The 23,457-nt window shown below is 51.4% G+C and overlaps 1 protein-coding gene across 3 annotated transcripts; it reads right to left on the reverse strand.

The window, feature by feature from the left end:
• Nucleotides 1-1,784: 1,784 nt before the first annotated feature.
• Nucleotides 1,785-22,898, reverse strand: Fosl2 (FOS like 2, AP-1 transcription factor subunit). Of its 3 annotated transcripts, none has more exons than XM_003472999.5 (4): nt 22,722-22,898; nt 13,125-13,376; nt 9,144-9,251; nt 1,785-6,985 (listed from the first exon to the last, which is right to left on the reverse strand). In XM_003472999.5, the coding sequence occupies exons 1-4, from the start codon at nt 22,818-22,820 to the stop codon at nt 6,467-6,469; spliced, it is 978 nt and encodes a 325-aa protein (XP_003473047.1). In that variant the 5' UTR covers nt 22,821-22,898; the 3' UTR covers nt 1,785-6,466. The 3 variants fall into 3 exon arrangements, with proteins under 3 accessions (XP_003473047.1, XP_063086499.1, XP_063086496.1); XM_063230429.1 differs by lacking the exon at nt 22,722-22,898 and adding an exon at nt 20,899-21,288; XM_063230426.1 differs by lacking the exon at nt 22,722-22,898 and adding an exon at nt 18,576-20,881.
• Between the last annotated feature and the right edge of the window lie 559 nt (nt 22,899-23,457).

A 23,457-nucleotide genomic window follows, 5' to 3' on the forward strand; every position in this document is an offset into this window, starting at 1 on the left:
GGAAAATCGCGCCCTTCATTTCCAACATGGCGCTGGAGCCCCGGGACCAGTGTCTGCACTGCAGTGAAGCTGCCGGGCCTCCTTAAGATCCTCCTGGTTTTAGCACTTTGTGGCTTCTCAGTGCTTTTCCATACTTGGTCTCATTGTTCCATGTACTGAGAAATGGCAGCTCCGAGAGAAATTCCTTTCCTCATACGTAGTAGCAGGTCTACTGAACACCCACAAAAGCCTAGAGACAAAGTTGTGTTCACTCGGAACTCAACAACAAAAGTAGATGGTTCCAGAAATCCCTCATCAAGAGATTCTAAGACAGAACTTTGCTTAATCCGAATTTGTTGGAATTGGAATCAAGGATTTATCATCAACCCAGGTCGTGCAACTGGTTTGGACCAATTCAGCCTAGACTCACAGGTGACTGCAAAACCTCCCCAGTGGACCCAGCAGAAGTCGTTCCTTACTGGTTTTTTCCATAAAAGACTGTCTGGATGTTCTTAAGGCATTTACAGCTGCACGAAGAAGCTTATGACTCCCTCTAATAAGTGTCTGGCAGTCAGTAACCACTCTAATTGCCATATAGACAAAGAGGTGGAAATTTAAATAAAAGTCGACTCTGAAATGTGACTGAAAGCCAGACAACACATGGAACCCACACCTGGGTGAGCACACGCTTCTCAGTACAGGATCATCCCACAGCCCAGAGAAGCTAAGCACCTGCTCCTTGAGACTTACTTCATGAGGGTGAACGCGTCCACTGCAGAGGAAAGCACAGGTGCCTCGGAAACCTGCGAGACCTTGTGCACGGTCCCCCTGTCCATCCGGACAGGAGCGGTCACAGTGAGATCCGGGACTGAGACTTTTGAGCAGCACTGATCCCCTGAACCATGCGGACCCAAAAGGGATAGAAAAGATACTATCACCACTTCCAGGAGGATGCTCTTACAGAGCTGTCACTGCATGCCCCTTAACAGGTGTGGAAAGGAGACTCGAGGGCTTTCAAAACAGGTAATGGGAATAGGGCTAGGATTCAGGGCTCCCTGGCTCCCTGTACAGGGCTCTGGGCTCCTCCAGAGAAAGAGGCCCACACCTCAGCTTGTCTAAAGCACATTGGAACAAGTGTGTAATTTCCACAACTAATTCCCAGCCAGCTGTCATTCGCTACAAGCTTTAACTAATGACTGGTTTGCCTTCCTACGAGGAAAGAACACCCCCAAACAGATATTGTTCAGTCACTCCAGGTTCCCTGGGCTACAGGATGATGGGAACTGGGCTGACATTTCTGAGTATTTCACACCTAACGACCTGCTGTCTTTCAGAAAGGAAGTCTAGAGATGTCGTCACGGCGCTAACTTGCATGCCTCAGTTTTCAGAGCCCTTTTCTGCACCCCACCTTGTCTGACCACGATGACAACCTCAGCAAAACATTTAATTGCTTCTTTGAAGGTTTGTGGATTTCCAGAATCAACCTGCTTCAACAAAATACCCTTAGACTTTTATTGGGCCACGGTTTGGCAGCAGTTGGCAGCTTGCTGAGGCCCTGGGCAGTGGGAAATCCAGGAGGATGCGTTAGAAGGACATTAAGGGGCAAAGAATAAAGAAGGCAGGCTGGGGGTGGGGGCTCTAACATCCCCTAAGCAATCCACTCCATAGTGTCAGAGTAAGTTTACAGTGAACCGTATCCCCGGGAGAGAGAGACCTGCTTCATCCACCAGGTCAAAGCAATAGAAGAAAAAGAGAAGCCGAAGGAGACAGGAACAAAGATGGAATAAAGCAACCATCAGAGGCTGTTCATCTTAATTCATTTTATTCTACAAAATGCTACTCAACGGAAAGTGGAAAAGCTACCAAAAAAAAAAAAAAAATACCGCGAGGGAAAAATGTTTTAATATGTTCTTTCTTCCATAGCAGCAAGCTTTTTCTAACAAGCTTTCTTTAGTGCAAATACTGTAGGCTTGTGTTACATACAGTAAAACAACACAACACAACAACAACAGATACCACCAGAGATGCTTCGGAACACAGCTACTCCTCAATTTTCGAAACTATACAACGATTTTGGGCTTACAGTCCTGCCTGGAAAGGGCGACAGAAGAGGTCCAATCGAACCATTTCCAAAATCAGGGGGAAAAAATGTTTAAAAGGTGCCCGGAAAGGTAATCACGTTCCCCACAGAGCAACAGAAACCTTGTACAACTTGTTTGCCTACAGGATCTAATAGTAGACTTTACTCCACACCATCAATGTATCTCAAATACAAATACACAAAGCTCGTGGATTTCCACAATATACCAAAATACTATATATACATCTCCCACTGTGAAAGACACCTGATTCTTAGTCTTTATACAATGTCAAATATTTTCTTCCTCCAAATCAAGTCACCACAAACTAAAATAAATGGAATAGTTTTTTAATCATAGCAGAGCACGTAATTTTTGAGGGACACGGCAAGGTCTTTCACTGTATTCTCTTACAATGTTTATTTTTCGACAGCCACTGTCCCTAGAGGAATGACAACCCACCTTTAGAAACACAACCTTTTTATAGTTTATCCAGCACATGTCACACATCACTTTGGAAACAAAAAAGCAAAATTATTGTAAATTTTTTTAAAAGAAAGTGAGAGAGAGGAACTTTTAATGCTATATTTCTATTCAGGCTTGGTACAACACATAGATGTAAACATTTAAAATAAATAATAAAATAAATGTCAATTTCTTCTCCCTCTTCCCTTCTCATGCCCCCTGTCAAAATCCGACCCTAACCCTCTTGAGCATGTTGTCAGCATTAGAAAATTAAAACCCTTTGTTTTACGTGGCCCAAAACACAAGAAGCATGAGAAGATGCCAAATTAGTAGTGGGATGACTGGGTTTTCTTCTAAAAAATGGTGCAAGACACAAGCGCACTTGAAAATACACACACAGGCGTGCACACACGTACACACACACACACAAACACACGCACGCACACACACATACATACCTGCCAATAAATAGTGAGATGCTGGCTTTTAGGATGAATGCCAAGAAAACTCAACAAGCAGAACATAGCAAGACCCCTTTACTTAAGTTTAAAAAGAAAGTTATACACACCAATATCCCATTGGTCCACAATTCTATAAAGACTTGCTTGGGTCACCCCTCCAGCCACCTGAGGGGACAAAGGAGCACAGGCTGGACACCAGGGGGGCAGAGACCATAGGGGCCTTTGAGAACAAACTTCAGACTGAAGGCAATCTCACCTCGGGTCTTTGGAGAAAGGCCTTCTCACCTCCAAGTGTTTTTATTTAGCCACTACTTGGGGGTCTTTTATAAGGGGGTCCCCTTATCCCTTAATCTCATCCTATTGGGTATAAATATGAAAGTGCCTCACAGTGCCTGGCATGTAGTAGGTGCTTATTCTTTTCCTTCTGAAGGGGCCACATGGATGTCTGATCAGGGAAGGAAATCAACCTGCACGTTACATGGCGAGGTTGCAAGGAGCACTGTTGGTCCATGAAGAAGGGAGAAATGAGCTCCCATGTCCAGACAGGCTGGCCCCCATGACACTTAGAGTCAAGTGGGAACACAGAGATTCCTTCCCCACAGGCTAAGAAAAGCAGCAGCCCCTGATGGCTCTTGGCTTTGAGATGCTTGTGTGACTGGCCACAGTGGGAATAGCTGGTCTCCCAACAGACAGAACGATGACTCTGTCACAACAACCTCCACCCCCAGGGAATTCTCTGCTTGGAGCTGGCTCTGGAAATTTCCTAAGCATCACCTGGGATGTGCTCTCTTTCCTGTGTCAGCAGCCATCCCCAGCCACCCAGCCAAGGGGAGGACTGTTCCCAGAGAGGCCAGCCAGATGGCCATGAGGAGTGTTTCATACTAGACAATCGAGGAGTGCCTGCAAAGTGTCCCAGAGCTGTGTGCGGCCCAGCTGGAGTCCACGTAGCTGCCTCGAGGCTGAGTTCACAGGGAGGCACGGCAGTTCTTCGCCCAAGCACAGAGGAATGGCCGCTGCAGCTGTTCCCGTAGCTGGATCCGTGGGAGGGAGCAGCAGGCCAGGCGTCTGGCGATGCTGGAGCAGGGATGCGGATGTGCGTGAACTCGGAGAGCAAGCCAGGAGGAGGAGAGCCAGGGTGCGCTCATGACTCAGGTGTGAACATTCAGCATTCTCCAAATAACCTCGGGCTCTGGGGAAGCCAAATGTCCTCCTGGGACAAAACAAGAGGTCTGCGAAGGGCTGCAGGTCGGAGGCCTCTGAAGTCCCGAGGGCTGGCTGGTTCCAACACCAGCGGGGCTTGAAATCTGAACCGAGGCCAACCTCTCTGGCTCAGGAATGTCCAGCTTGGCTCCAAGTCATAGACTGTGACCTGCATGGGAATCCACACAGCACAGAGTGGGACATACAGGGGCTTTTAGAAAGAAAGGGTCAGAAACCAGCTTCATCTAAGATATAGCTGTATGCACAAATAACTCCCACCTGGCTGCAAATACCACTTGAGATGATTAAGCCTTCCCAAGCTCAAAGCACCCCCTTTTCTTTGCTCATATCCTGCTACTCCTGGCTGCCTTCGGCTTCTCTGATTAATCTGAGATCAGAAAGCCAGTTGGCCAATCTTCTTAGGAATGCCCCTCCCAGAGGCCCTGGAAGCCAGAAGGCAGCCAGGGACCGCGGGAAAGAATGTTTGGAGTGTTCTGAACAGAATCTTTTCTCTTTTACTCCCCTCTCTCTAGGTGGCTGACCCTGGCATGCATCGCCTGCAACCCTGCTGGGCTGCATATTTTAAGCATAAGGCCCGGCCTTCCTTTCTAACTGCACACTTCAGGGTGTGAAAGGAACAGCCCGAGAAGCCATCTCTGCTCTCTCCAGAGCTGGAAATTTACATGCCACTGGGCTGGGTTTAATAGCACCCATGCCATTTTAAAGGCTGGACAGTGATCTCTAGAGCTGGGTCACTGACAGCACCAGCCCTGCAGAGCCAGCGGGACGAGAAGCCACCTTCCCAGACAGGAGTCAACGTGGTCTGGGGAGGCAGGGCCGGGGCTGCCCTGTGCTCCTGCTGGGGGTGAGGAGACCCATGAGAAGAGGGCAGCTCTCTGCAGCAGGAAGCCACACATCCTAGCTCATTTCAGCAACCGGCCCGGGTGGCACATCAGCTCCAAGCCCTGGCGTGTGGCCAGCTATGTGCAGCGTATTAACAGGGCCAGAAGGGCACCCTGGGGTGGGGGTGGGGGTATGAAGAGACAGCATTCACTCCTGAATCAGGTGGCGATGACCACAGAGGCCAGACAGGATACAGCACTTCATTGAGATACGCGTGGCCAGGTCAGACGGGGCAGGCTGGGTGCCAGGCTGCTGCTACCACTGACACCACCCCAGGGGCAGCCTCCCATCTCCCAGCCCTGTGCTGGGCCCTTCCATCCTCTGAGGCTTGGGGAGGAGCCACCTGCTGCAATCTGGGGAGGGTCCAGGCCCACGCTCATTAAACTCGGTGGGTGGCGTCACTCTGAGAGCCAGGGAAGGGCGGAGGCCAGCAGGGCCTGGAGTGATGTGTGGTTCCGAGGGAGGGACGCCTCCCCAGTCTGGAGAGAAGGGTCCAGGGGCAGAATGGTGAGGCAATAATTACAGGAGACGCCCTGCTCAAGACACCGGGGGAAGGGAAGCTGTCTGGGACACCCATGTGGCTTTGTTGGCACTACTGCTGGCCTGGTAATTAGGCACTTGGCACACCCAAGCTGGCCCGCCATCTCACACCCTTTCTTCTAGCCACGTCGATCCTGATCCCGCGAAAGCTGTCTCTGAGGGTGAGGAGGCAGGGTCCTTCGGGCCTCTTGGTGACGGTGGCATTTCCTGGGGCGCTCAGAGAACCCTGCTGCTGGTTCTGGAGACGGCAGTGCCCTGGGGAGTGTCGGGGAAGAAGGTTCTGTATTGCACTTTGTTCCCTTCTGGACAAGTCAGCCCCAGCAGAAGGGTCACCTGCTGCCCCATCTCCAGAAATGAAGAGTTTTAATATCCAGATTACCCCGATGAAATGTCATGGCGGATTTGATAAAAATCAAGGAGTAAAACCGACCCTGGGGAAGGATGGGGCAAGTCAAGGGGAGGAGAAACCAAAGGCACTGAGCATGCGTGGTGGGGCAAGGAAAGACACCATCACTCCAGAGACAACAGCATGACAAAGGGACAAGAAATGTTCAGGCCGGCTCCAGGTTCTTCAGAAGCCACCAAGCCAAGTTCTCCATGGCTTTTTAAGAAAGAGGGTTTGCTTCCAAGACGAATGATGCAGAAGAGAAGGTCCTGGGGCTTCCAAGAGATCAACAAAGTCCTCTAACGCCTCACTGTCAGGTCCCACTTCCGGGTCCCCCAGAGCAAGCTCCCTGGCAGGTCCCACTCTTGCCCTCGTGGCCCTGGAGGCTCAAACGTGCTGGTCCCTGGGAAGGAGGCAGTGGCGGGGACCCCTCCAGAGCTGGAAGGAGCACGGGGTTACAGGGCCAGCAGAGTGGGGGAGTTCAAGGAGTCTGATGACTGGTCCCCGCTGCTACTGCTTCTGCGATGAGCCTTGGAGCAGGACTCAGAGGGCGACGCGGGTGACTCCTGCTCCAGGACGCTGGGGTAGGTGAAGACGAGGTTTGAGGTGCCTGGAGTGATGGCAGGCGTGGAGGTCACCACGATAGGGGTGTGCAGCGGCTCCTCCCCGTAGAAGCCCCCGGCAATGCTGATGGGCTTGATGACGGAGCGCTGGGCCTTGTCCAGCACTGCTGAGGAGGACGAGGGGCTGTCCTCTTCCAGGGGCTCCTGTTTCACCACCACAGCACCCACTGCACTGCTCCCACTGCGCATGGGCTGCAGCCCGGAGGCCGGGGGTGAGCGGCGCTCCTCGGGGCTGATCTTGCACACAGGGCCATGAGCCACCAACATAAACTCCAGCTTCTCCTTCTCCTTCTGCAGCTCAGCAATCTCTTTCTGTAGGCCTGATTTCTCCTCCTCCAGCTCCTCTGTCTCCTGCAGGGGAAAGAAGGACGTAAGGGACGGCAGCCTCCCAAGGACCTGCCGCTGGACAGTGTCCGTCTAGGTGAGAAAGGGAAATGCAGCAAGGTCCTCACATGACCTTCTGTGACAGCAGCCAGCTCACACAGCTGGCCACTGGCCTTACTGGGCTGAGTCATGTGGTAGCTCACGACTCCTTTTATCTCTAAAGGAGGAAAGTCAGCTTGGATGAGGGGTAAATAATCGTAGCTGCTGTAAGGGTATTACTTTGAGCCAGACGCTGTACTAAGCATCTCACAGACCATTTCCTGCAGCCCTCTAGAAGCTTCTGAAAGCAGATGTTATCACAACCCATTTCTGCAGGTGAAAAAACTGAGATACAAAGAAATTTAATAATGTACCCAGAGTCACGGAGCTAGCAGGTTGGGCAGTCCAGGTTTGAATCCCAGTGGATCTGAAGCCAGAGTCCACATTCTACGGCCACTGGCTCCCCAGGAGTAATAGAGGAGGGAGCCCAAAACACAGCCCTCAATGCAGCCCCACCAGGTCACTTCCACTTAGCCCCTGCTGGCCGCCCTGTGGACATGGACCCTGAGCCTGAAGCCGTGTACTAGTGGGCGCTCAGCCACGCACGCTCCTCCATGGTGCCTGGCTTACAATGAGTCTCAGCCAACCCCTGTGGGACCCTCCCAGGTCCACTGCAGTTTTTGAAGCTCCCATCTCTGGACTCACAGAACTAGGAGCGCATTCAGTTTAGCCACGGAGACAATGGGGACACCTGACAGCTGCGTGGTCGGCCACCCCGCGAAGACCTCAACCCCCTCTTTCCCACGAGTGCACTTGGAAGGGGCAGCTGTGGGAGGGGAAAGGTGTGAGTCACCAGCCTCCTCCCCACTTTCCCCTCACTCAGATTCCTGCTCATGAGTGAGGAGATACCAGATACGGGCAAGAGCTTCATTAAGCAGAGCTTAGCATATTCCGGGGTAGAAAAGTTTCCGTCTGTCTCAAGGGTCTGACAAACGTCATGAGCTTGCAAGAGGCTTCCTGTGGAGGATGTGGCTCAGGGGCCTGGGTGGCTGGGTCAGGACCGGGGGAGGCAGGGGTGAAGGGTGTGAGGCTTCTGGGAGGAGGCAGGAAGATAGAAGGACCTGGGGGAGGGCTCATCTGGGGCTGGCGGTAAGAGACGCCTCCGGAGCACCCAGCCAGGAAGGCGAGCAGTGGGAGAGCTGTGCGGTGGACATGACGCATGCGTTCCCATGGCGTCTACCTCGTCCAGGAGGGAGAACTCCTGCCATCCGTCCTGCTCCGTCTCCATGGGGCATTACTACGGGCATCGTGGGAACACACAATACACACTCAGTGTCTGAGAGCAGGGTTTCGGGATAGAGCAAGGAATGGTAACGAGACTACGGAGGCTCCTGATGAGACGTCCTCCAGGGCCCCATCCTGGGACTTGAGGACCACTGACAGTCTCTCTGATCCCCCCACCTGGAAAACACTCTCCCCAGAGAGCCAGCCCTGACTTTGGGCCTCCTCACACGGCACACAGTCCTCCTCGCAGGCCACATGCTGGAGGCAGTTATGTGACATTGGTCAGGTCAAGCTTCCCAGAGGGAGGGGCAGGGCCATGGGCCCGCAGGGTCTGGGCAATTAGGGAGCATGACAGAGTGACTCAGAAGGGCAGCATGAGGTACCAAGGCTCATGACAGAGGTGGGGAACCCTGCTTGGTACACAGGAGATGAGAAACCACAAGAAAATGCAAATCGGCTGGGACATTTGTGTTGACAGTGGCACTCCCCACCCCCACTCCATTCCAACCAGAGCCCGTATGCCAGCGCTGGGCCACCACTGCCAGCAAAGCATGAGGGCAGCTGGAGCCTTGGGAACAACCCTGGTGGGGTGGGTCTGGGTCTGCCTTGGCTCCCAGGAGCCAGGGGTACTGACACCCTCTATCCCTTCACGCCCCGGGTCCCCAGCAGGTCTGAGAGCACAGAACACTCAGCACTGAGTGACACAGCCTGGTGGCAGAGGTGTGCCCCGTCCCCCACCATTTTCATCCATCAAAGTTGACCCATGTACTCAAAGGAAAGACCATTCTCCGCAGACTCATCCACAGGGCACTTGAGCAGAAAGAGCCACTCCGAGTGCTCCCACCCTCACAGAGCTCCTCACCGCCTGCAGCTTCTCGGTCAGCTCCCGGCGTCGGTTCCGGCACTTGGCAGCAGCCAGCTTGTTCCTCTCCCTCCGGATCCGACGCTTCTCTTCCTCTTCGGGAGACAGCTAGAGTTCAGGTCAAGAAGCATGATTAGGACGAGGTGAATGGTTCGAGCATTTTTTTTTTTTTGTCCCCCGCCCCTTGGTTCGAGCATTTTTAAAATCTGTATTGCAAGTAAGGTAATCAGCCCTTCCAGAACTGGGGAAGGGCGGGAGGAGGGCAAGGAGTGTCAGGCGCAGGAGGTCCCAAAACCTACGGTCACCACCCACCACCATCTCGCTGCCTGGATGGGGCCTGTTGCAGAATTTGTCCCTGAAGGTGATGCCTGATGCTGTGTGTTTACAGGGAGAACAAGGCAGCAAAGGTGTGGAGACTCAGTGGCCTGGCAAAATTTGTCATGTCAGCTCTGATGCAAAGCCCAGGCCACTAAAGAGCCCCCTCCAGCTGGGCCTGGCTCAGCAGTGGGCCTGGCCCCACCTGCTGCAGCAGCTTCCTGCAAAGCCTGGCTAATTACTCCTCCCCAACACTTTGCCAGCTCTGCAAGCCTCATTATCCCCATTTGGGTAAGTAGCTGGGCCAGGAGTCCCCACATAGGCAAGATCCGCCTGGGGGAAATAGTCTGTTGCCAGAGGGAGGCCAAGGATACTACCCTACTCCTGACGCCTCTGCCAGCCCACATGCCAGCTGCTCAGAGCCCAGCCCTAAGGAGCCTGGCATGGTCCTCAGCTGGACCAGACATGCAGAAGGAGGAGCACCCATGCATGCCAGGTCCTTCTACCCTCCCTCTCCATTTATTCAACCAGTGGGCAGCTTCTATAGCAAGACACAGTTCAGGGTCTTGAGACTGATCTGTAAATCAAAGGAAGATCCTCTGCAGTGCTCCGGGTTGAGCTCCTCACAGTGACAGTGGTTAGAGACCCACAAGTCAGGCCAGAAGGCAAGAGCTCCACCCCACTAAGTGAGGTCAGGGCTCTGCTCATATACAGGCTTGCCAGAGATGTGACCCCCACACTCTTCTAAGGCACAGGTGACCCAGGAAGATGGCTGAGAGCCAAAGCAGAAAGTGCACATCTTCTATGTGTCCAGTGCTACAAGGGGCTTAGAATATTCCAAGAGGAACCAGACCTGGCTTTACTCACAAAGGACACACTGGGGAAAGCTAAAGACAGCCTTGGGGAGGGAAGATACTCCCTTGGGGGGATGCTGCCCCCACTGCAGCAAGAGCCACTGCAGCAGCTAAGCCAGAGTCACAATCCAGGAATACTCCTCGATACCCTGGCAGTCTGTTACCGTGATGTCCTGACTAGCAAAGCAGGGTACAGGGTCACAAAGGGCAACCCATGACTGTCTACCTGCCTGAGGTCATGAGGCCACTGGGCCAAAGTCTTGCACACTTGCTATCCTTAAACTTGTCTTGATCTGAGCCCACCAGGGGTAGTTCCCAAAACAGCCTAGGGCCCTGATGAAGCGCTCTCACTGTGAGGGACACAACAGAAAAAAGGGCTGGCCTTGGTCCACCCCCAGCCTTCCTTCTCCCAGACAACTTTGGGTCCCAGAAGTCTCTTCCCTGTCTGGTGAGGTGTAGTAACTTATGGGAGCTGTTGACATAAGAAGTGTTCAGGGGTGGTGAGATCAACACGGTACGGCTTGTGTGTGTCAGCACCGCCATGACCCGCCCACAAGCCACACACACCCTCCGCTCCCTGCTTCGTCACAGCCGTCTCATCTGGGCAAGCTCCAGAGGGCCGTGGGGCCCCAGGATGGCTCCTGCTAACAGGTGCGGGAAGTCGGGGCACTCAGACAGAGAAAAGGCCCCCAGGCTAGGGAGCAAAGTGCTGAAGTTCTAGGGTCCAGCTTCGCAGGCTTCCCAAGGCTTTGATCATCTGAGTTCCTAACTGATATGGAAGGAAATTCTTCTGGTTCTCTCCCTTCCTCTCAAAGAAAGAAGGAAATTCTCCAGGCAGACTGTCTTAGGGCACAGCTAGATGGCATGGCGGGAAAGAAAAGCCAGGGTTGAAGGTCACACTGGTGGATTCCAATCCTGCCTTTGCTACTAACTCAGTATGTGTCTCAGGACAGTGGTTTTCTCCTTTCTGGGCCTCCATTTGTTTATGGATGATATACAGAGGGAAAATTAGAAAAGATGGTTTCCCAATCTCTTCAAGACAGAAATGTCTGAAAGTGGCATGAGGGAGACCCAGCAGAAAATGAATGATCAGAGCACACCTTGTTTTGCTGTCCTGTTAGCCAACAAGAGTTCCTCTCAAGCCTGGCTGTTGTATGATGTCATTTACACCCAAGGAGAATCTGGTTCATCAGTGACCACAGAGCTTTGCACCTGAGACTCTCTGCAGGAAACATTTCTTTCTTTCTTTCTTTCTTTTTTTTTTTATCGGTACCAGGGATGGAACTCACGACTGCCTGCTTGCAAGGCAGGCACTTATGCCACTGAGCTAAATCCCCAGCCCCACAGGAAACATTTCTAAAGAACATTATGTTCACTGCTACTGTAAGATTTCCAACTGAAACTAGGGAAAGTCATGGTTAGGGGCAGGGTCACCCCCTACCCCAGTGGCAGAGGCCCAACATGCAACCATGAGGTCCACTTATTACTGTGTACATCCCCATGGGCCTTGTGCTATGGCCCTGCCATTAACAGGTACTGGATATGAGGCCCAGGTTTGTTTCCAGAGGAGCAGGGCTCCCAAAAAAGCATCCAGTTCCTTGGGCTGGTTATCCTTATAGTTCTAAGCACCGTACTGTTCCTGGATCCACCATTACCCACAAGGAACCATGTTATTTAAAGGTCCTGTACTGGCATGTGGCGGCCTGGGGGTCCTAAAGTAGAATGGGTGGTCTGGAAGGGAAAGGGGTTCCCATGCTGGCCCTAGAGTAGTTTTCCAGGTTCACTTTTATTTGAATGAGAGTTCACCGCTAAAGTATTTGCCTGTTCAGGGCTCATAATGGCATGGCCTGCAGGAAGAGCACTTTGAGGCGAGTCCAGCAAACTGGCTCAGAGCTGTCAAAGTTGCCCGCCCACTCACCAAGGGAGCACAACCAGACAGGCCTAGCCCTGCTGCATCCCCTGCCAAGGAGGGCAGCTAGAGCCCTTTGAAGGCCTCAGCCCCTGCTTTCAGGAATCATGGGGTTCAGTGTCACCTCAACTCACTGTGGATGCAGATCACAGGACTTCTGAATATTTGCAGATGCTTCCTAAAAAAGCACTTGCCATTCTCTGACTGCCTTTCCTGCCAAGTTAACCCTCTTTCAAAGCTGAGGGCCCCCTCATCAGCCTAAGCAGCTGGACAGCTCCCGAGCCCTCACCCAGAGTCACCATACTTCTAGGACATACAGAACATTTCCAGGAACCTGTAAGGGCTGCTGCTTTGAGTCAAAGGCCTAGGACACTGAGGAAGATCGAGAAATGTGTGGTTAGTACCAGCCCTGAGTATGGTCTGCTGGGTGCCTGGCCTGCTCCAGACCCTGGGACACAGCTAAGGGCTGCTCCCAAACAGCTCACAGCCATGGCGCAGTGGTGCTCACTCTGTAGCCTCTGCCAACGCTCACAGCAGGACGCTGCTACAGGCAGTCAGGACAGCACTTCCTATCCACTGACATTTTGTAGCTACCGTGTGCTTTCCCACACATGATCTCCTTCGAGCATCAAGTACCAGCTGGCAGAAACCACTGTCCCCATTTCGAAGTAGACGAAACAGATTCTTCTGAGGGACACAGGTGAGATAAAGCCAAGCCTGACTCGGATTGTAGCTCCACAAGGCACTGCCCTGTCTCCTCTCATCGTCTGGTTCCCCGGTCTCCTCGGTGCATCCAGAACATTACCCCTGCTCCCCAGAAGTCTGCAGAAAAACCTGCTGTGCTTATAAAGCCCCACAGGTGCCAACATTAACATGGCTCCTTTCTGCTGGCCTGAGCTGTACCTGCTCATCTCGCCTCCTGCGGCCCACGGTGGTGCCAATGGTCTTGATCACGCCGGGTCTTGGGAGGGCCATGTGTCCAGGGACAGAAGCCAGGCCCGGCAGGGGGCTATAGGGATGCGAGCGGGGGTAGGGGTTGGACATGGAGGTGATCACTGTGGGCTGCACCATCCACTGCAGGTCCTGGCTGGTGGTGATGGCGTTGATGGTGGGGATGAAGGCACTGCCCGAGCCAGGCATATCTACCCGGAACTTCTGAAACAAGCAGAAAGGTATGATTGAAGCCGATATAGTCAGTGTTTGGAGAGAAAGGTCAGAACCACAGGTGGGCTGCCTTGGATAATCCTGGGTAGGTACCACAGACCCAAGGATTAGGAGGATCTCAACTCCTTCTGGGGTCTTGGATCTGCTCCCCAACTGGCATCCTCAGAACTCTATTCCCAGGTGGCTCAATGAGGATGCTCCCATATCCCAAATAACTCCTAAGTCACCCTTGATGCCCAGCTGCTCACTCACCCTGCAGCCCTCCAGGGCACACATCTGCAAGACGCAGCACCTGGGCCTCTGACGCCTCTGAGACACCTGCTAATTATTCTCCGGGATACTAGCTCAGGACACCTCGACCTGAGATCTGCACATTATCAGCTTCGGAGCAAGAAAGATCATGAAGAAACATACTGTGTCTGCACTGGTCACTTTCCAAAGAGGTTCAGAATGGAGCCATGATCCCATCAAGTCAAGGCCATGAGGATGTGTCTTATAGACCATGAGTAAGATATCTGTAGCCAGGCTTCCTTCTTCTTTCCCTGTATCAGCATCTCACCTGAACTGGACATGGGATCTCTACTGATTATCCACACATCTATCTGTCAGGGTTCACATATGTATTTGCAGGAAACTACTGCTGCCAGCTCAGAGTTTGCTTCATGTCTCTTAATTTATGCCCAGACCATACTGCAGAGCTCTTTGGAACATCCTTCAGGAAGCATTCGACTTAAAACATAAGATGATGACAGTACAGAAATGAAAATGGGCCAGTTCCTCAGCAGTTAGGCTCAATCTTCCTCCACAGCAGTGCTGGGCAAGTGAGAAAAGAGGGGAAAGAAGAGGGCCTCCCCACTCGTGGGAGAAAAGCCCCAGTGGACCCCAGGTAAATCCTCACCCTTGGATGATGCCTGTGCCCATGAAGAAGTTCTCCAGGTTCCCCCCTTCATCTGGTAGATGAAACCATGACAGTAACCACAGCCTGCACTCACTAAATGACTGGTGCTATGCTAATGTCTCAACCTACATCATCTCATTAATTCTCCCTCGAGGGCAAGAATGACTACTATCTCCATTTTCAAGGCAGAAATTTAGTCTGAGGATATTGGGTAACTTATCCAAGGCCATACGGCTAATAAGCAGTGGGGTTAGGATTCAAACTCAGTTCAGCATAACAGAGAGGCTGGAGCTCTCAACATGGCGCCATAAGCTTCTTTAGAGTTGCTTCATTTTTCTCAAAATCCAGCTCTAAGCAGCAGTATCTGCCTCCATTGTCCTCAGATAGTGTCCTTCAGATCACCCTGGCCAAAGATCCCTACAGACCAAGGCGGTCCCACAGATTTGTTTGACCCCCAGTGAAAGCCTGTGGTCATTAGCACAAATTCTATAGTGTCTTCCATTCCAGTCCAGTAGGGCCAACCAGGATTGGAAGCCAAATGGCCACCACTGTTATCTCTGTCATGGGTAACAACGACTGGGCATCTCTGTGTAAATAAAATGAACCTCAGAGTACCTCACTATAGTTGGCAAAGCTGGGAATCCTTCCTCACTCACCTCCCTGGCCCAGTCTGGATAGTAAAACATGGCTGCCTCACCTCCCAGCTCCAAGCCAAGGGCATTCAGTGAAGAGAGCTGCCTCGCACCATGTATTTCCTAAGAGCTGTCAGAGCAAAGGATTATGGGATTCTCAAAGGAAGGTTGCCCAGTGCAATGGATTCTGGGATTGCAAAAGGCAGCTACTTAGAGAGACAGATTCTGAATCATACCTCTAAAGACAAAACTGATTTGGGCTTTTTACCACAAGCTGATTGAGAAGAAGCAGGTGCATGTAAGAGAGGGATGTATGCAGCGAACATGAAAGAATCCAAGTGAGGAATGATCTCCAATGAGGAAAAGCAGATGGCCAGGCCTGGGCTGTTGGACTGTGAGGAGACACAGACGTGAAACGGTGGGCATGGCTGGGGGTATGCAGAAGCACTGAGTCCCAGACAGCAACTTTTCTCTTGGGATGCCAGGTGGGAGGGACCAGAGTCACACTGCACTTGGAGTCAGGAGACCTGGCTTAGCTAGGCCCGGCTTTGCACTGGGCCAGTTCTTGAGGACTCCATTCCAGGACAGAAAGAGGAACTCTAGTGCCCAACTCCAGCTCTGTCATGAGGATTAAATAACTAGCTATTTGTAATCACAGGCTTCGAGGCACCCTGGGGATCTCATCCCTGGCTGCACCCTAGAATAATCCAAGGAGCTCGTCCAAAACACTAATGTCACAGCCTTACTGTGAGAGTGCTAAAATAATTGGTGGGGGGATGGAGTTCTGATAAAGCTGTTTTTTTAAACCCCCAAGAAGGTTCTAACACGCAACCGGGGTTGAAACACCGTGTTCAAATGGAAGGTATACGGTCACCGCCTTCATGGTCACCGACTATGGTCACCCTCTTGCCTTCATCTCTCCACGGGTCTGTGTACTCTGCACTACACAACTCCACGAAGAACAGCCAGCTTCCACTCTCGGGAAGCACCCAACTTTTGTCTTCTGTGGCTCTCCTCAAACCAGGTTCTGGGTTGGAGGTGTCCGCAGTGGGGACTGGGGCCCGATAAAGAAGGCTTTTGTCTCCAGAGGAGCCTCTCTGAGAGACACACAGAGGTTTCAGTTAGATCTGGCAACGCCAAACGTATCATTCAGAAAGCAGCACTGGGGTAGGAGGAAGGAGGTGAGGAGAAGAGTCTGCAGTCCGCACCCAGTGTCAGGATCAAATTGTGACCCTCCTCCATGGGGGAACCGTCAGCTTTCCTTCCAGGAAAGCACCCAAGAAACACTTTCTCCAACAAACAAAAGTGTACCTATTCTAGCACTGGGGAAACAAGCAAAAATCTGAAGCAAAGTGGGGAGACTGAGATTACTTAGGGATGGGGGTTGCCTCTCAATCCCCCTGCTCTACGGACGGCAGGTACTTAGGTCCTCAGAACACGCTTCCTTATAGCAGTGTTGGTCTAGACAAAACAAGACAGCAATTAAAACAAGGCAGGAGGTAATGACTGCCTCTGAATCGCATGTATACCTTGTTTCAGACAGGAGGTAAAGCCATCTGGATAACACACTGGCTCCAAACTGCAAGGAAAACAATGTCCCATTCCCAGAGGGGACTGGGGCCCGATAAAGAAGGCTTTTGTCTCCAGAGGTTTCAGTTAGATCTGGCAACGCCAAACGTATCATTCAGAAAGCAGCACTGGGGTAGGAGGAAGGAGGTGAGGAGAAGAGTCTGCAGTCCTACAAGTTAGCCTGGCGTCCTTCTAAGCCAACAGACCCAAGGACCGGCCAGCGCCGTTGGGGATGAATCGTGGTTCTCTGTGTGAGTTAACATTTCACCACGCTGCAGCATCAGGGCAGATTTGCATGCTGCAGTAGCGGGATTGTGTGGGCAGTGAGGGGTGGAAGAGGTGACCTGGCTCTCCGTGACTCCGCAGCCCCTAGGAAGCAGCTACAAAGGACAAAACAGCTCCCACTGACCCCCTAGAGTGGAATATGGTAAGCTTTGCAACTAGAAAGCAAAGCCAAATAGGGGCCAGAGAGCAAATATCTCAGGCTTTGAGGACTACAGAGTCTATGTCGCCACTCAACTCTGCCATCATGTCATGTGGAAAGCCACAGACAATATGGAAGCAAACAGGTGTGCCCAGACTTCAATAAACTTCATTTATGAAGATAATTTACCAATCCCATCCTACAAGGTCATTCTCACCTCTTGGGCTCAGGTCCTCTGACCCAGAGAGCCAAGGAGATGGGCCTTCTTCATCAGTTTGTACCTCCAATCCTTGTGTCCAAATTCAAGCCCTTACAAACTGTGCTGTGGGTCTCTGAGCATGGGAATCTCAGTGTCCCTCTAGAGTACCCTGAGCCTGGAGCGCCATGGGCTGCTGGTTGAGTACTATGTGCCCTCCCATTGCCCACAAGAAGTGGCAAGGACACAGGGCCGGCTCCTACAAGCTAAAGAAGTCCTACAGTCATCCATTGATAACTTGGGAAAGTAACCTTTGGGGTCTCTTCAGGGGGGCTTTAAATTCAGACATGAGGTTCACACCCATGGCCTTTTGCTGACTGAGGGTTTGGGCCTCTCTTTCTTAGAGGTCCCCCTTTCCCAGAGGGCTTATCCCAGGGACTCCTGAGCCAGGTAGAAATGATCCTTCACATGGAAGGCATGGCTGGTATTCCTGGCCCAACCTCCACTGGAGGTTACTTCTCCACTGGATTGATTCTTACCAGGGATCCCCAGCCATTCACACCTCGAGTCCTGTGGACTCTGTGACTTGCCCCAACGGGAAGGCAGGTGTGATGTTTGGGAAAGAACAAGTCTCTTTCTCTATTTTTAGATTCCAAGATGGGGAAAGGAAAATTCCAACATCCCAGAAGCCTGGCTGCAGGGAAGAAAAAGGGTAGGAGCAAATGTGTCTCAACGCTTCCCACACTGCCCCCGTGGCCATCCAGCAGCAATAAATACAATGCCAATGCTCTGCCTTCTTAGGAAGCCAGAATGTCCTCCAAAGCCTTCAAAGCTGTCAGTATGGAATTCAACCAGGCTTCACAAACTGCGCACTGGACAACATCGTGACGTTTGACTTCTCATTCTTCTCCAGGGAAATGCCACTTATGTCACAATGGAAGTTGTCACTCGTAACTCATGATTTCCAAAGTCTCATTGTACACGCCAGCACCTTTGCTTTCTCAGCTTCACTTGAAATAACCTCTTAATTCTCTTTTACTGTTTAGGTGGAAAAACGCAAGGAAGAAGGGGGCTGGAGGTTTAGCTCAGTGGCATAAGTGCCTGCCTTACAAGCAGGCAGTCGTGAGTTCGATCCCCGGTACCGGTAAAAAGGAAAAAGACAAAAAAAAACAAGGAAGAAAAGAAAAAGATAACAGTTGCTGGTACGGAACCATCCCAGGGTGTCCTGGATTCCTTCTTCCCAGGGTCCTTCTGGTCAGAAACTCCACTCCACTGTCCTGGGGACCTTTTCCTACAGCCACCAATCCTCTGAGCTCTGCACTCCATAGGGAGCCTAACATCTCATCTTGCTTTAGAATCACAGGTTGTCAGTCACATAACAGGGCTGTGCAATCTCACATCTTCTCCCTGCAGCCCAGGAAGCTGAGAAGGAGTTGAATTACAGAATGGGGTTTGGAACAGATATATTTACCTCAATCAGAGCAGCTGCCATGGTTGTGAAATGCTGCGGCCACCAAAAGTAACCAGAAGACACAAAGTACGATACTGTTTTTTTCCTTCTTTCAACATAAAAACCAGAGTTTCCTTAGTTCTGAAAACCTGCGTCTCTATTCCTGTTTAACAAAGGAAAGAAAAGTATAGATGGCCAAGGCAGGGTGCCACAGGTGCTGGCCTCAAGGGGAGGGAGCCGTTTCCCAGGCAAACTGTCAAGGCTGAGAGCCACGGAGCTGGGTCACACTCTAGTTTGAACTCAGCCTGGTCACTCAGACTTTCTAGGTCAAACTTGGTTTCCCAAAGTTCGTTTGGTAATTCCTGAATATCTAATTCACCCTTACAGGGCCAAAGGTTTGTTAGGACGGAGGATTTCCAAAAGGATATGTTGCAAGCAATTCTAAAAGGAGGGTATTGCCAAAGTTTTCTGGGGCTGACCACAGCCACAGCCCTGAAGTAAGTATTTAGTCTCCCAAAGATAAAACACAAAGGGCACAACAGTGATTTAGATGTGGAAATTCTTGTGTGTTTATACTAAGATAGACAAAGAAAAAAATCAGGTTTCCTAATTTATATTCACCTTCAACAACAAGCAGGCAGAAATGCGCTCAGGGCTTTAGATACGGAATTTCAGCTGCCACTCAGACAATACATGACTATTTCACCCCATTCACTTTGACAAAAACGTGAGGTCGACTTCCCCCACCAAGAATCAGCAAAAGAGATGAATTCCTGGAAAAGCATTTCGTTCATTCCTAATCTACATCTGTAAGATCAAGGAAAAAATTAAATTCAAAAGCAACCAGGTCCTTAATTTACATCTCCCATCTTCCCACCAATTCTGAATGAGCTGCATACAAACACACACTTATACAAACACATAAAGAAAATAAGCCTTGAGGATGCGGTAATATTGTGTTGGCCCCTAACGAAGAGACATCAAAATCGGAGAAAAGGAAAAAAATATTTTCCAAGCAGGTTTTATTTAGAACAAAAATAAATAAATAAAAAACTCATTTTGAAGTCAAGCCATTCCTAGTTAACCACTGTTAAATACACGGCATTTATTTGTCCCGAAATAAAAAGAAAAATCCTAAGAATTTCAAAAACTAACCAAGTTGACACTCTTTCGGGGCTGGAAAAATACATCCTCAAGATAGTTCTTCTACAAATGTCCCATAGGGGGCACCAGAGAGGTTTGATTGAGGCCGACTTGGGAATCACAGTCATTTCTGGTAAAAGTTCTTTGATGTGAGGAATGTCCCAGCCTGGTACAGTTGGCAAAAGTTCACTCCGGGGAATTTTGTGCGTGCATGTGTACGTGTGTGCGTGTGCGTGTGCGTGTACGTGTGTGTGAGTCGGGAAAGAGTGGCCGAGGAAAAAGAGAGCTGGTCTGATGTTCCTCGATTCCAAAAGGAAATATCCCGCTTGATTTATTTTCACAAGTTATCCGGGAAACAGGCAAATAGTAGCACTGGAAAAGTTCTTGGTCTTGTTTTTGTTTTGTTTTGTTCTGTTCATTGAAAGGGGGCCTGGCTGGTGAAAACAAGTTATGAAATGACCTGTGTTTGTGTAACTGGCTGGATTGCGTAATGCCCAGGCCCAGAAACCTAACAGTCAAGCAGCTAGGCACGGTATATATCTGGGAGGTGTTGTCCTAGGAGAGATAGGCAACAGAAAACATAAACAACAACAACAACAACAAAAAACAAACTCCAGGAGGGGAAGGTATGTGTAACTGTTTCTAACAAACCTAAAATCACCAGTTACCAATCTTTGAGATTAAAACTTTAACTGCAACAGGAAATATTTTTCATGATTCAAGTTCCTGCCTTATACCAGAACTGAGGCTTTAACAAAGAACTGTCTGCCTTCCACTCTCCAAGTCTCTGGAATTTGTCTCTGGAATTCAGTTTGCCTTCTGTAGCTAGAGAAGAAAGCTCTGGATTGAGTACCAACAACAAACTTATCGGGAACATTGGACCCTACCAATAAGAATCAACAACTGTGTCACACTGATAGGAGGAAGCCCAGCAACTAACCCCCAGAAAAGTCTACTCATAAAGGCAGCTCAGAGAAATAAAGTGATTACAGGATTTATCTGGTATGCAATAAAGTTATCTTGAGCCCAAACTCAGCGAGGTCAGAGCGCAGACTTGCAGGGGAACAGCCCTGAGGTCAGTCCTCAGTATCTCAGAAAAATTTTGTGAAAAGTCACAGCAATGATGAAAAAACTCTCCCCAGTGCCGCTCCATCGTCCATCCCACGTTAGGCAGAAAGAAAACCTCGTCTAAGCAAATTACCTCGCCAATCTCTCCGGTTTGAAAGGCACACTGCTCACACTGCTGGGTCAAACAGGCAGGCGAACATAAGAAACTGTGTGCTGATGGTTGCTAATTGCAAAATCCTCATGTGTTACAGCATGCTAGAAATTAGCCAACAGCTGCTTTTTGCTTCGGTAATGAGGCCCTATTACACTCTGCTGGACTGAGTTCCCTTCCTTCTTCCTACCACTAGTTTCCTGTCTGATTTGCTTCCAAAACGGAATTGCCCCTGCTCACATCCTGGGCTCAAAGCCCTAGTGACACAGATTATTCAGTTGGGGCATTGATGTCTGTTCCGACTTCCCATCCAGGCCCCAGGTCAGAGCAACGCTGGGCAATGAGAATGTTAATGTCAAGGATCACTGTCTCAGACGTGTTAGCAAAAAGAATAGAGAAGTCCAAGAACAGAGAATCCCTTTCTGATTCCAGGAGGAGGAGAGAGGTGTTTGGAGTTTTGTTGAATTGGAAAGTGAGGGAATGGATATAAACTACCCTAACCCATTAATTAATGATGTTTGAAGCCAACACAAACTTGCAGCTGGGCTGAGAAGCAAACATAATGAACTTTTCAGGTAAGATTTTTAAACTCATCACCACAGCGCTCATGTTAAGGGCACCTACTCAATGCATAGACCATGCCTTCTACAGTGGGTGCTTGGGCAGTACAGGGGTACGGGAACACAGAAAAGCCACGTAGGACACCCACCCGGTATGGGGAATCAGATCTTCTTTGAAACAGATATTCTTTTTCAGATCCAATAAAGAGCCATGTTCACATTTTATTCTCCAGCGGGGTCCACTCCTTCCAGGAAGCCCACCCTAGCCCCTCATGGCTGGCTGGCTCCTAGGGGACAGGGTCACTGCTTAATGCTGCTGTAGTTGTCTTGGCTAGAGACCCCACAGATGCTGACCAGAGCAGGCTTCGGGTTGCATAGGGCCCTGAGTGTTAACCTAGCTTCTTCACAAGACAGAGGGAAGTGGGGAAGCCGCAGCTGAAGGAACCCACCCCACCAGCAGCTTTGTGGTACTTACAGCCACACTGATCACAGGTACAATCACTCCAGTGTAAACCAGTCTAGCTGCTTTAGAAACCACTTGTTTTTCTGCTTCTAGAACCAGCCAGGAGACAAGAGATGTCTCTTTCCCTTACTTCTCTCTGTGGGTCTCCTTGCCCCAGGTACCCCCCAGACCCTTGAGGCGCTGCTCTCAGCGCAGTGCTGGCTCCCCGCCGCCTAGACCCCAACAGGAAACTGACGCGGGCGCGCAGGCTGCAGGAGCCAATCAAGGCCAGCCTCTTTTCTGACCTTCGCACCTGATTCCCAGAGGCACCCCCCCCCCATCTCTCCCCATTACTTGAAGCAGCCCAACCACGTTTCTGAGTCCCTAGTCTTTTCCCGAAATGAACTAAGACTGATGAAGGCCAGAAGAGACGGAGAGGGCTTTCCCTGGGTACAGGACTGTTGGGAAGGATTAGTGCTTTCTCCGTCCATCGCTGAGACAAGGGAAGGCGGAAGGCGGGGTCCTGGAAGGAGGGAACAGACTTAAGGGCGGAGGACCCGCGATTCCAGGAGCTTTCCTGAATAGTAAAGGGTTCGTTGGTCCTTCAAGTGCAGTTTAAAAAAAAAAAAAAAAAAAGTGCGAAGGGGGTGGGGTGGAGCGGGGCGAAAACCCACAACTCACAACCCGTAGGGATGTTCTTGCCAAGCCAAAAAGAAGAAAAGCAAGCAAGCCAGAGGCAGGGGCGATGAGAGGAGGGCGGGAGTCCGCTCGCGCCGCCAGGTGCACCCGCGGCCCGCACCTACCTGCTGACCGCCGCCGCTGGAGTAGGACTCGGCGTGCGCAGGAGAGCCGCTGCTGCCCCGGGACGAAGTGTCAAAGTTCCCGGGATAATCCTGGTACATGATCCGCGGTGGGGGCCGGAGAGGAAACAGGGTGTCTTTCTTCCCCCGCCCTCGCCGCGGCCGCGCTCAAGCCGCTGCGCGCTCGCTCCTCCGCCGGCCGCGGGCTGCGCTCCCGGACTTTCCCCCGCGGCGGCGGGCGCGGACCGGGAAGTGGCGATACCCGGGAAGCGTCCCCCGAGCGCCTCGCGCCGCACTTCTTTCCTGCTCTGCGAGCGCCGCGGGACCAGTTGTCCACCCGGTCCCTCCCTCTAAAAAGTCGCCGGTCCCTCGGTCCCTCCCTTGCGCGCACCCTCCCGCCCCCGCGCGCAGCCGGAGCCGATCCGCGACCCACGACCCCTCAAAAAAATTGGAAATGAAAAATGGCTAGGAACCCGGCGAGCCTCGCCTGTCAGATCTGGGGTCCCCCGGCCCCAAAAAAAGGAAAGCAAAAAGAAAAGCTGGCCGCTCGGAGAAACTTCAGTTTCTTCCTTTTAGAAAAGGAGCCCGAGAATAAACTTCCTGTGGCCGGCTCGCCGCCTGACTTTCCGAGCGGCTCGGACACTCGGCTAGAAGGCGGCGTGCGCCCGTGCCGCGGCTCCCAGCGCGCAGGCGGGACAGCGGCCGGTGGGCTTCCAGCTGCGCCGGCTGAGGGGGACGC

The sequence above is a fragment of the Cavia porcellus genome, unplaced genomic scaffold, assembly GCF_034190915.1.
Source record: "Cavia porcellus strain 051 isolate PalLab524CR breed Dunkin Hartley unplaced genomic scaffold, mCavPor4.1 scaffold_1, whole genome shotgun sequence".
Classification (NCBI taxonomy): domain Eukaryota; kingdom Metazoa; phylum Chordata; class Mammalia; order Rodentia; family Caviidae; genus Cavia; species Cavia porcellus.

What these genes read in the sequence shown, in the direction of transcription:
- Fosl2 (XM_003472999.5), bottom strand. Translation starts at nt 22,820, where the DNA reads ATGTACCAGGATTATCCCGGGAACTTTGACACTTCGTCCCGGGGCAGC. An exon ending in CCAGCGGCGGCGGTCAGCAG is followed by an intron (nt 13,377 to 22,721) that starts GTAGGTGCGGGC and finishes TGCTTGTTTCAG; the next exon opens with AAGTTCCGGGTAGATATGCC. An exon ending in GCAGGAGGCGAGATGAGCAG is followed by an intron (nt 9,252 to 13,124) that starts GTACAGCTCAGG and finishes CCTGAACTCTAG; the next exon opens with CTGTCTCCCGAAGAGGAAGA.